Source organism: Engraulis encrasicolus, chromosome 8 (genome assembly GCF_034702125.1).
Source record: "Engraulis encrasicolus isolate BLACKSEA-1 chromosome 8, IST_EnEncr_1.0, whole genome shotgun sequence".
Classification (NCBI taxonomy): domain Eukaryota; kingdom Metazoa; phylum Chordata; class Actinopteri; order Clupeiformes; family Engraulidae; genus Engraulis; species Engraulis encrasicolus.
The window spans coordinates 15,651,779-15,665,500 of record NC_085864.1 but is presented as its reverse complement, the minus strand read 5'-3'; the positions used below and the strand labels follow the sequence as shown (position 1 = coordinate 15,665,500).

The following is a 13,722-nucleotide window of genomic DNA, read 5'->3' as shown; positions in this document are numbered from 1 at the left end:
GTTACACCCTGGCTGTGGCTAGACTACTCTTGTCCAGGGCTGGACTGGGGAGGACATAGGGACCGGGCACTTTTGTATCAAAGCCCCCCCCCACCCCCCAATTAGCAATGCGGAAATGACTCTCCGTTGCGCCCCGTACGTTTGTGGGCCCCTATTTTCAGAAATGTACACAAAAAATGCGGGGTGCGGGGCCCACCTGGAAATGCCCGGTATGCCAGATGGCCAGTCCAGCCCTGCTCTTGTCCTTCAGAGGGTAAGGGAATGCCAAAGCCCCTAAAGGATCACGGATTAAAGGAGAAGTTTAACACGAAGAGGAAGTGTCGATACTCTCACTGAGGGAGGCCATGCATTACTGTGTGTTCACCTGCAGGTCAAAAAAATCATTGTTACACTGTAAAAAAAGATTGCAGTGTTAGTTCAACACTAGAAGAGTTGATTTTAACAGCTCCTAGAGTGTGTTTGGTCCCAGAGGTCTCTCTAAGTCCTGGACGTAGAATCAAACATTGATGGAAAAGCAAATTATCAATGAGAGCCCCGTTGGCCACCTGAATCAAATAAAAAATGCATTAAGTCTTTTCCACTGCCAGTTTTCTGGTAAGTCTACAGCTTGACACAGCGTGACTCGGCCGCCACTATTTGCACTTCGATTGAGCTGTGCCATGCCCAATTGAAAAGTAGAACGTGGCAGCCGAGTCGCACTGTGTCGAGCTGTAGGCCTACCAGAAAACCAGAAGTGGAAAAGAGGCACAAGAGGTCTACATTTATTTGTCTGTGGGCTATCCAAGCAAAAGATACCCCCCCTTCCTCTAGATACATGACTGGGTTGAGTTCTATATTGTTGTGATTGCTCTGCCTTTACTACGTCATCAACAAAACACATGAAAGCAATGCCTCCTTCATTTGTATGATAGCATATTTTATTTAGTTTCATCCTAACATATACTGTAGCATACTCAATTGTCATTTTCTTTTTTAGACTACCCTCAGAATAAAATACGATATATACAGTACATATGATAATAATAATATGCAAAATTCTATTTCACTTTAAACACAGATACGCATGCACACACACGCGCGCACACACAGACACACACAAACTCACACAGTCGCACACACACGCACACACACAGTAGCTGCTGGTGAAGTTTGCATTAATGTGACTTAATTCTGTACATTCCTACCAAGTGTTAACCTGACTTACGCCATCTGGTAGCGTTTCGCCAAACTACACGCGACGGCGGTCTGGTTTCCTCACACAACAATCTGAGGACCAGGAAAATCACAATTTCTAGACGAATGAGCCAATCAGGATCGCCGGGTTCTTTGGATTTTCCACATGGCCAGCGTTATGCTCTTCTTCCACTTGTCGTTCTCAGCTGTAATCGAGTTCAATGTGATTTGCCAAAATGGCACATCAGTAAATGATAGGGACATTTAAACACTTAGTGGTTTCTTTTTCCTTAAGACATGTAAAAGTTTTTATCTTTTACCTGACATGTTTCGACGGTGTTACTTCCGTCTTCATCAGAGGGTTACTGTGATGTTGATGAGTGAAAAGATAAAAACTTTTACATGTCTTAAGGCAAAAGAAACCACTAAGTGTTTAAGTTAAACAGTTAGACATAATGAACTTAATACAAATGATAGGGACAGTTTGTTAATCCAATCACATGCAAGGATTTTTAATAAGGAGCATCATTCGAAAACATGTCATTTGTAAGGGATACCCAGATGGTATCGTGAAGACAAAGGCAAACCATGAGTCAGGTTAACCATGTGTCTCCTCTTTATATATATAAAAAAACTACTAAAACTTTTCTGAAAAATCAAAAGAAAAGAAAACAAAGCAAAATACATTAACAGTCTGTAAAAGGACTTAAAAGGTCTGTGGCCCAGCCACGGGTATATTATATACACCGAACCTCCTCTGTCCAGCCTTGTCAGGGATTTATTTTATATTGCAAGGGTACTCTGTTCTAGTGGTGAGGCTGTGGTGGTCCAGTTTCCATCATCCATGGTGGCGTTGCCACCTGAGCTCCATGACGACTCTGGAAGGGGCATGAGGAGGTGAACGCTGATTCCCACTGCGAGGATGAGGAGGGCAGCCAGAGTGGTGAGTCCTCTCCTCAGGAGCAGCTGGGAGGAGGAGAACAGAGCTGCAGGCTGCTGCTGCTGCTGGATTTCTGAGACGGGAGGCTTCAGTACTTCCTGCGTGGAGAGGTTGGAGGACCCGTGGCCATTCTCAGCCTGGTTCTTAAAATTGAAAACAAGACATTCATGTTGCTGCACATTTGTTTTTTCCAAATAAGTGTTCATTCGAACATCTAGAGAATACTCTTGGACCAAATGCATAGATTCTAAGTGTTGAATGAACATTTTGTACTGCTTATAAAACACTTTATAAAGAGGCGAGGAATAGACAAAGTGTACTGTAAAATAGGTGGAATTCAGAGTTTGAGGTGCAGTTTGTGTTGTGTTTGTTGTTAGAATAAAAGTTAAATTAATAATTATTGTGCAGTCCACCATTAACAGTGGAACTGCATGTACCAGACATGTAGATCATGCAGCAGTTCAAAATACACAGCAACAGGAATTCTGTAGTTTGTGTTTATGTACTGTGGCCACATTTTTGGGTGACTTAGGCTTGAACTTTAACCTTTGACCTTACATTTTTGTCCCTCTAATCTGTTCTCACCCCCTATTAAGTTCAGAAGTGATGTTACATCAATATATGTTACATCAGAGACAAACACAGACCTCTTTGTCTCCCCCCAGGGTGCCGTGGTCTGGGTCCGCCATGAGGGCCGTGGAAGCGTTCTTCCCTGCACGTGCAACAGCCTGCAATGTCAACAAAACAGCCTCAGTGAACTTGGAATGAGGATGGCGCTTGTGCTCTAAGCCTTTGTGATGCTCACAGTCCAGCACTGAAGAATCAAACACTCAAGCGTGAGAGATGGCAACAGTTCTTAACAATAAAGAAACACTTATACATCTTAGGCCAGAAATGATTGGAGTGCTTGAAAACACGTTTTTTTTTTATTGTAACACAAACGTGAAGTTTCCACGTTTTAATTCTGTTTGTCTGAGTCAAACTGTATGTTTGAACCACAATTAAAAAGGTTTTAAAGCAGTGTTTCAAGTACTCTAGCCATCTCAGGCTGAGTCTCTTAGAAGCGGACCAGCCTGAATATCGGCTTTTGAGGTTGCATATCAACTACAGCTAAAGTCTGTCAATTGTTGACTTTGTTTTTCCTGTTGTCTGACATGACAGGCTACCAGGAGTTAGGCTTACCTCTTTGGTTATCGTTTTCCAGTTCATTTTGGAGATGACGATGAAGAAAAAGGTCACTTGCACACACACACTGATCAGTAGGCCAAGCCAAAAACCTACCAAGTACAAAGAAAGGGATCATCATACAATAATACAGTATACAGTACAATACAGTATAATGGACGTGTCTTGCAGTTTTTACTCTCTTACAGGTTAGATTTTATTGATCTATTTACCGGTAGTTTACTTATTACAATAGTTAGTGGGTGGTTGGAATACGTCATTATTTTTTCTGTTTGTGTACTTAAATGTTATCCTGTCCTGACTTGTAATGTATGGCATAGTGAGAAACATTTCAATGCCTCTGTGTGTCAAGCAGAGATGAAGAAATTGACGATAAAGTGGACTTCAACTTTTCATTAGTGTTCTGTTTATCTGCCTGCTGTTGACATGTGAAATAAATATGCAACAATGGTTTTAAATATCTAGAATGACAGATCTCAGGGAATGGTGCATACCAGCTACGTGTAGTCCTGCAGCAAACATCAGGCCGATGCCTGAAGGTAGGCCAATGCAGTAATAGCCAAACAGGTTAGCCACAGCGGCTATCCTCTGCCTGCCCGCACCCAGCAGAACTCCCATACTCACACACTGGGGAGAGGTAGGCAAACAAATATTAATATCAGATCCATAATACCTTTTAAGATGAAAACGTTAGGTGGATATAAGGGGTGCTCAAGCCTGATGGTATGGGTTTGAATCAGAGGCGCATCTTGCCACCAGGCAAGGCAGGGAGCCGCTTGGGGCCCCCAAGCCCCTGGAGTGAATAACAGCCCACTACAGTAGTGGTGATTTTGGTTCAAATGCTCACTCTCTTGCATTTTCGCTTGGGGGCCCACCTGACCCTAGAATTGCCTCTGGTTTGAATCAAAGACCATGTTCAATTCATTGCCCCAAAACTAACCAACCCTTAACTTAGATGTTCCAGAGTGCTTAAACCTGGTGGACCATGCCTAATGCCTGTTTCCAAAGCTAATCCAACATGCTAACCCTAACCCACTTAACCTCAGTTTGCCTAAGTCTAGTCTATACAGTATACTATAATGAAAGGTCATGGACATATAAAATGTTCTAACTCTAATCCTAAATTTGTCAACCATGGGGAAATAAGTAAACAGAGTGTAAACATTTATGTTGGTCCATCATTACATATCGTTTACAGAGCTCAACTGTAAGGCCCATACTGCAGAAGGCAGGTTTCTAAAGTAGTTGTTCCTGAAATTTAGCGTTTGTACAAATAGAACTTTTGTTCAGAAGGGCCACTCACCACAAGACCATCAAAGAACTGTGAAAGGCAGTAGATGGTGAAGACTCCAGAGACCAGCAGGGCAATTTTCCTGAGTTAAAACCAAGGATCGTGAGTTATTTTTATATATTTGAACTGGCAGAGACATTTCAGTATGCAATGGGAATGATAACTTACTCTTCTGAAGTGAAAATATAGGCAATGACGGTCTTGGCAGAGGCCAGGATAGCACCCTGAAAAACAGCTAGCACGGCTAGAGAGGAAGACCAGAGAAAGAGAGCACTCAGTGGAACAGCATACAGCTGTGAATTACAGTACACACCGCATAAAATACACACACTCAATATAGGCCTACTGTATATATATGCATAAAACTTGAATGCATGGAAAGGTCTTGATGGTGCACGGACAGACCTGCAATGCCAATCCCAACCCTGCTGGCTCTGATGGCACCTGCCGTATCTCCTGCACCCAGCGCATTGCCCACTCGCACACAGGTGGCACCTTGGACACTTAGAGGGACCTAAATAGTAAAAAAGAATACAGAAAAACAATCTTTGATTCTGTGAATTCAGTAGAGAGAAACATGCAATTCTGAGAAGTTTAAATATTACTGTTGTTACCTCCACCTAGGAGGTTATGGTTAGGTTACTCCAGGGTGTCATTTGCATATTTGTTTGCTGGTGAGCAATATCCTGCCAGAGTCTGAGTGTATTGTTCAGAATGTTTTGCAAAAATGTTGCATACTGCATGCATACTGACTTAAACTGATGATGATCTTTTTTTCTAGGTTAGATAGTATACTGATGGATGGATGTAACATACTGCAACCATTAGCAAAGTCTAATGTAATGTTTCTCATATGTTGGGTTTAATTTTCAGCTAAACCATAATGAATAAATGGGCGAACAAAAGGTCTGTGGGTGAGAAGTCACAGTAGCCTACCGTATACTACAGTGTGTCAATCATTAACTGGGTACGGCCAGAGTGAATTCAGTGACCACAGACTATGGAAAAACAATTATAGTGTAGAGCTCTACCATGTAATTCAGAAATGCCAGCATCATGACGATGTGTTGTGCGGCCAAGTCATCTTCACCCAACATACCTGTGGAATAAAAAAAAATACCAAGTGTTTAAGTAAGGTCAATGGCCATGTATTGCTTTAGAGGAAATAAGATATGTGCAACTAGAACTGAAGAAAAAAGAACATTGAAAATCCAATTGCGTGCCACACTACACTCAAGGACAGTCCACCTTTAACCTTTCACTTCAAAACATAATGATGTCCTACTGCTAACTGAAGAGATAAGTAAATATTTTTGGTATACTTGCTGCTATAGAGACCTTTGACCTCAGTGAATCACTCACCTGCAAAGAATGCTCCAAATTCATAGACCCACCACTCTAAACTGAACATGACGGTGCTGGGTACAGCCAGCTTCATGAAGGAGCCCCACTCCTGCAGACTCTCCATGCTCCAGCCTGGAACATGAGATAAGACTTCAAATGAGCAATAACAGCAAGGATACTCTCAATCTCCTGCTAGGACACCAGACGAGACTCACAACTAGCAATAGAACCAAGGATGCCCTCCATGCTTAAGTGTGGAGAACCAGATAAGATTCACAATTTGTACGGTACGAGAACCAAAGGTGCTCTCAGTTTCCTTGGCTTTCATTACGGTCTAGAGCTGAGGTTACAAAACTCTTCTTTGTACACCTATATGGTGAATTCTTGACCCACTGCACCACTTTAAATTAAAATGGCATCATGATTATGGCCGAGTTTTGCAGCTTGGGGGCCCATTGTAGCTGTCATTGTCATCTGTTTGGCAATGTCTCTGATGACAAGGCTACCTGCAAATCTGTAAAGTTATTGTAACATCCTTCTTCAAGAAATAGTGGAGCTATTGTAGCATCCTTCCACTAGAAATAGTGGAAAAACATAGACGCATGGCCACAATGGAAACATTAGTGTGTAGACACCATGCATTGACGTGTAATACAACAGATGTAAAGCTATCCCCAGTAATATCGGTAGTTTGCATAGCAAGCAACGAAGTGGTGATACAAAGCAGGTCATGTGGATCAATGACGCTAGTAGTTCTAGTGCAGTGTTTCCCAACCAGGGGTACGTGTACCACTAGGGGTACGCAAGCACACTGCAGGGGGTACTTAGAAAAATGAAATTTTAACAAATATATGGAGCTTAGTTACTTTGGGATGGAGAAAGCGATATAGAACTTGACTTAGGGGGTACTCATGGCACAACAAAAATGCTTGGGGGTACACATGACAAAAAAGGTTGGGAAACACTGTTCTAGTGAACTACATTAACTATTCTGGTGAACTACAATTTGAATTCTTTGTCTCCCTTGCATAAATGTGATCTCATCTTCAAACACCTGTCAGACCTTGTCAGGGAACTGTCTGACAGGATGTCTGTTGGAGATGATAAGAGAGGGAGGGGGCTGTCATGTGGAGATTGAAGATGAGGGTTTAGACATCTCCAGCTCAGAAAACTCCTTTTAACCTCCTGGCAGCCCGTTAACTTTCGAGGCCAGACATGGCGAATCTTGTCAAAGACAGCAAAATGATTTTAACTGGTGTTGACATGGCAGCCTAATGACGCAGCGTGTGATGCCTCCTGTTGCTTTTGCATTTCACTCAGGAGTCTGCACATTTAAAAAAGCTACCTTATTCACTAATATGCCTTGAAAGATGGTGGAATTGATATTTCATAAATAGCTTGTATAGCAAAGTGTTTTGTAGGTGCTGTAAATAGTCCTTTAAATGAATATGTGGGATATGAATATTCATTATTATCCTGTTTGGTCACCCTACATGTTGGAAGTGTGTCTTGTTCAAGATATAGCCTATATATCTTATAGATAATTCAGAAGACCCTCTCACCACCTTTCACCATGTTAGAAGTTCATGAACCACTAACAGGATTTTGGAAATGTTATGGATTCAGAAAATGTGTCGATGTTGCAATAATATGATTCAAATGATGATGTAACTGTGCTGAGTCAGTTTTTATGGCATTATAGCCTCTTAGTGTAGTTGGGGTCGCCGACGGGCCGATTCATTATTTGCTGAAAATAGGCCTACTTGATCGTAACAGCATTGCTATGAAATTATTGAGAGCCCATATTAAGACATACTTTAGCCATTACAATTTTGATGACAGCAAGGTTATAACATAGACTCTGTGCAAAGGAGTTAAGTACAGACATGTATGTTCTGCCTTTAGTGCATTGGTGAAGTGTGCGTCTTCTTAATTACCATCCCATGTCTTGATATGCAGCTTCCTCCACACTATGAAGCCCAAGAGCAGGAAGAAGTTGACAAACTGAGCGAGTGAGTTGGCAGCAATTGAACCTCTGAAATATGAAATCAGATGGATGAAAGGAATGATAAGAGAAGGAGAGAGGGAGAAATAAGAGTATGAGAGAGGGAAACACAACGTTTCAGATGGAGGAGAGAGAGAGAGAGCGAAGGGAGAAGGGAGGGTGTCATCAAAAACAAAGGAATCTAAACATTCAACATAAAACGTATGGTCAAAGATATTTTTTGGGCTCAGACGTCAGGTGGCGCAACGGCATTTAATGCCCATAAATTAATTAGTAATTGGTGGTTGATATGCTGCAATGAATATGCTTCTTAGATAGTCCACTAAAAACAAACAAACAAAAAATCCATACAATAGTGGCACTGGCTGTCACTGCGCCGCCTTGACATGTGTGTTACTCCGTAAAACATTACTGACCCATTTGTGTCATGAACAGAATAGAAATGAGTTGTGTTATTATGAATGAGGTGTGTACTTGCGGGATGCCGAAGTCTAGCCATGTGACAAAGGTGTAGTTCATCAGCAAGGTGGTCGCTGCCGTCACGGCACTCATGTAGACCTGGGGCAGGATCACACCCTGCATGCCACCACACACAAAACTCACTGTTGACATCGTGCTGTGTAATTGCATACATACTGCATGTAAACTATAGGCTATCGATGGCTCATGGATAACACCTTGCGACCTCAGAGGAAGAGAGGCTATATATTACATTACATTACATTACACTTAGCTGACGCTTTTGTATCCAAAGCGACTTTTAGATACAGGGTATTGGTTACAGTTCCTGAAGCAATGTGGGGTTAGATGCCTTGCTCAAGGACACTTCAGCCATGGATGAAGGTTCTGGTAAGGGTGGGTTTTTGAACTGGTAACCTTCTGATCTAAAGACCAGCACTCTAACCACTGAGCCATGGCTGCCCACAACACAACTCTATGTGCGGGCATGTGCACAAATCCATGTCACATCATACAGTGAGGCAACATGCATGACATGATTCAGGTAAACACACCTCTACATTTTGATACCAAAAAGATGCTTCCAGAATTCATGCAGCCTATTCAATGCCTTCATCATGAGTATTCATTATGACTGGGATAATGACGTTTTTTCATACATAAAAAGGTGGATATTTAAACATTAATTGTACTCTATACCGTACCTTCCATTTCTCAGATTTCAAATGAAATGTTTTATGAATATAGTGCTTGCCATAAAGCATAGCCTACGTACCTGATTCTGAAGATATGCCACAAGTATGAGGTGGAGGAAGTGCGCCTGCCGTTTGAAAAGGAAAAGATCAGTAAACAAATAGCACATGTTGTCATTTGAAAAATAGGATTTGTAATTGTATTGCATGCTTACCGGAATAGCGGGTAACATTGCCATGACGTACATCTGAGCTATTCTACAAAAGACAAAACAGGGTATGTTGACAGTTAGTGCAGCCTGTTGTGAAAAATCTGTACAGCCCACTGGCGTAATGCAAGTACTTCAGGCCCCCCTGCAAGCTACCAAAAATGGGCCCTAAAAGGGCCTAATATCATGTGGAGGGGGCCCATTTCTTCGAGTAAAGGGCCCATGTGGGCCCCCCACCTCGTATGGGCCCCCTTGCCTCACGGGGGCTGCGGGGGTTTACTTTACGCCCCTGGTAGCCTATAGCCATTTTTCTTAAGATTCAATGACCATCACAAGGATTCCTAAATATTAAATAATAAAGGGATGCCTTTACTGTACATGCTGACATTTTGTACTGTCCGGTATATTTGAATATTATTGTCCACAATACATAATTTTAATACACATATACCATACATAATTTTCAATAACTTTGAAATGGATTTGAAGAGATAATCCACTCTGTGTGCTGTCCCCGCCAAATTGACTTTTGTTTATCTTTCCTAATGCCAGATGTCCATCTTCAAACACAGTCCCTGTTGATGCAGCTGGGGACACTGGAACTTGCTTGATTGTTTTTGGATGCAATTCTGCCACAAAATCAGCAAACACTGCACATTTCTCTCTCTCTCTAGGTCGTCCTCAGACAAGCTTTCCATCGTTGCTCCCGGTCATCTCGATTCTCCATACATCTTTTCAGTTCGCTGGTAGTCAGGGCTCCTGCGTCCTTCTTGAGTATGTCCACATACAAAGTATGTAAGTGTGGGATGTCCTCTTAACCGTCGCCCATGTGATAGTTCCCACAGCACCAGTTTGTTGGCTGGCAGTTCTGGGTGCCTTTGGCAATGTCCTGCAAGTCCCATTCTCCTTACAGCAATTTTCACACTCACCCTAAGTATTCCTTCATACAGGATTTTGTTGGTTAGCCTACATGTGCATTATTGCCGATGTTAAGCACTGCACGCAGCATTTCACACATTTCATAAACGTATGAATCTTACGGCTGTGTTTCAGACAGGAGGGTCAATTCTCGGGTCTATGAACTACTAAAATCCTAACTCATGCTGAAAATGTCCTCAACTGTAGCAAGTTTTACAGACATTTGAGTGACCAAATACTCAAGGGCTTGCCTTTTTTCTCATCCATTTTTCATTTAATTTTTCTATTCAGTCCTTATACATTCTAAAATTTGGGTGAACATTTTTTGGTTCTTTTGTGCAGAGTTGATAGGAAATTAGTAGGAGAGAGATTTGGTTTATCACCAAGCCAGGCTGGATTCGAACCAGTTGATGGTACAGGTTGCCAGTGATGGTACAGGTCACAGCTGCATTAGCCCAGGGCCACCACACCCATCCATCCCCCCCACACCTAATCCCAATTTACCTGGCCACCTCGGGCTCCTGTCCCAGCACCAGCAGGATGGCCCTTGTGTTGACCAGCAGCGCCCAGCATGGCAGGCAGAAGAGGAGCAGGATGAGGATGCTTCTCTGCAGGATCACCCCCACACGCAGCAGGTTCCTCGCACCAAACGTCTACACATGACATGGGGGAAAGAGCAAAGACACACGGCTCAGCAGCAGGGGAGACATTTATGTCAGGCGGTTCTGGAGACATGTATTGCTGCGAGCGAGCATGGCATACTGTTGCATGCCCTATGTATACCTCAAAATCAGTTATCACAAAAAAGAGTGCGTCTGTGAAGATTCTTAGTCAAAAGAGTTTTAGATGTAGATAATTGGATTTCTTTCTATTGCTTGAAGATATTTTGTCTCTTTAACTAATAGACTTTAGTATTATAAATAAATACTGCATGATATAAAAAATACCGGAATTTGAATTATTATTAACATTATTATAGAAGTAGTTTGATGACATGAACTGTATATTTGACCTTTTACTAGGCATACATGGTGCTGGATGGAGTAGGAACACATGTGGTAGGCCAGTGGTTCCCAACCTTTTTGTTGGCCTGGTCGCATCCCATTTTGACGTCCCAAATTTCGGGGGACCCCATACACTTTTTTTCCACACATAGAAAAAAAGACTGAGCTATGTTGTAGCCAATTATTGATATTTCTGAAAATGTATGATTTTTTTCACATCTAGACTATTCAGGCGACCCCCACATGGGGGTGGAGAAAAAACTGTGTTAGGCTAGGCCTGGGAACCTTGCTTCTGATGGTGCAGGTCAGCCAGGTGCACAAACACAATTGTGTTGTGTCACAGTCGTAAATGTAGTCAATGAAAGACAAGAGGAGGACACGTGCAGCGTACCTGAGATACCAGCGTGTTGCATGCTAAGATCAGCCCCCCTCCTGTTGCAAATGCAGTGACATTCAAAATCTGAAGAGGAATATAAACACGAGTACACTCAGATATCAATTAAGAGATAATAAAGGAAGCAAATAGACAAGGTGACAGCACGCACATTGACCATTTCTCAATGTTCTAGTAAGCACACTTGAGGGTGTGTCAGCCTAATTAGTCACGCCCAGTGATTGGATACTCCAGAGTTCACCAAAGAGTATGCAATCACGACTAATTAGGCTGACACACTCCAATTGTGCTTGCTAGAATATTGAGAAATGGATTGACTGCAAAAATAGCCCACTCACCATCCACTCAACCAGCTGTCTTAAAAAATCTTATTCTATTGGTATTCTATTAGAAGTAAAGTGTTTATGCCAGGGGTGGGCAATTATTTTGGCTCAAGGGCCACATTGGGTTTAGAAAGTTGACCAAAGGGCCGGATGTCGTAGGCAACTTGCCCGTGCCAATAATAAGAATTGGTGTACGGCAGCATAATTACACCATTGTCAGTTATGCCATTCCTGCTAATTGTATCTAGATGTAGACTTTAGTAATCTTAGGTTTCCAAGACCCTTGTTTTAGGTAGCGCATTGAAGAATGAGTGACCATGCGAGTCTGCATTTTTTTCTGGGAAAGGCTCTGAGGGCCGCATGAAATGGCCGAGCGGGCCGCATGTGGCCCCCGGGCCTGAGTTTGCCCACGTCTGGTTTATGCTATACTGTGAACTACACAAGCATGCTGTTACAGCCAGCCTGTACAGTATCTATTTGCTGTGTCAGTTCAAAACTTGTTACGCAAAACTTGCTTTGCAATGGGCTGCATGTTATCTGTGAGGGAGACTCACCACGGATGACATGGCGTAGCCAGCTAGCACGGTCTTCCCCAGGTTACCAGAGAAGCCGGTCACAATAAGCGGAGTGCAGAAATTCAGAACGCGGTACAGGAGCTGTCAAGACATATCAGATCAAGGGAGGGGGGGGGGGGGGGGTGCAGGAGATTTGAAATCTAATCATTCATGCATGAAAATAATTAATGCATGAACGTTTTCAAAAAGCAAAAGTCAAGTAAAATGTTATACTGAAATGAAGGCTGCAGAATTTGACCAAGAATGTGCCCATGGCAATAATAATAATAATAATAATAATAATAATAATGATAATAATTTTATTTGTATAGCACATATCCATACACAACATATAGCTCAAAGTGCTTTAACAGATTAAAAAGCAAGAAAATCACTAAAATAGATTGATTAAGAAGAAGACAGATTAAAAACAGTTGAAATAAGAACAATAACAAACAAGATGAATTAAAAACAGTTAATTAAGTAATTCAGTTAATTAATTGTGAATTAAGAACAACAACAAAATAGGTTTAGCAGCCAAGATAATAGAATACCCTTGTACCCTTGTGGAACACATGTGTACTTGTTATATCAAATACTTTGTATTTGTGCAGTCCATACACATAATGAAAGAATTAATGAATGAACTAAGTATACAGCACCAGAGTGAAGTGCCATGGGTGTCATGTCTTACCAGGGGTGCTGCTATTAGCAGGATGTGGTAAATCTCTTCCCTGAGGGCCAGAGGGATCCATCGCCTCACACAGCTGCAGCAAAACAGCCGGGAAGAAGCAGGCTCCTCTGGCAGTGAAGACCCCGCTTTAGCCCTGCCATCAGACCCAGCCATGCTCAACTATCTTCTCCTCGCCCCTGACCTCTAAGTGTTATAGGAAGCCCTCTCTGATCAGGTCAGCTCTGCTCTGTCAATGGATATTTCTCTGTCTGGGGCTGCAGGTTCACCAGTTGCTGTTATCTGGAAAGAGTTCACTGATTAAACAGCACGCCGCCCTTCTCTGTACTTTATACACCCCCCACCCCCACTAACTTTGCATGGTTGAAAAGGGCAGTTCCAAAAAACTCTTGTGTTTTCTCATTCTCACTGTCACTCTCACTCCCACTCCCCCCTCTCACTCTCACTCCCACTCCCCCCCTCTCTCTCTCTCTGTCTCTGTCTCGCTGTCTCTCTCTCTCTCTCTCTCTCTCTCTCTCTCTCTCTCTCTCTCTCTCTCTC

At 42.4% G+C, this 13,722-nt stretch overlaps 1 protein-coding gene across 1 annotated transcript; it reads right to left on the bottom strand.

Moving 5' to 3' along the window:
- Positions 1-934: 934 nt before the first annotated feature.
- On the bottom strand, positions 935-13,465 carry LOC134454204 (multidrug and toxin extrusion protein 1-like). Its single transcript, XM_063205047.1, has 17 exons — positions 13,186-13,465; positions 12,492-12,593; positions 11,612-11,680; positions 10,721-10,869; positions 9,305-9,347; positions 9,173-9,217; positions 8,417-8,514; positions 7,871-7,968; positions 5,952-6,065; positions 5,621-5,688; positions 4,995-5,103; positions 4,758-4,833; positions 4,602-4,671; positions 3,793-3,925; positions 3,296-3,390; positions 2,761-2,841; positions 935-2,256 (listed from the first exon to the last, which is right to left on the bottom strand). The coding sequence occupies exons 1-17, from the start codon at positions 13,336-13,338 to the stop codon at positions 1,957-1,959; spliced, it is 1,803 nt and encodes a 600-aa protein (XP_063061117.1). The 5' UTR covers positions 13,339-13,465; the 3' UTR covers positions 935-1,956.
- Positions 13,466-13,722: the final 257 nt, after the last annotated feature.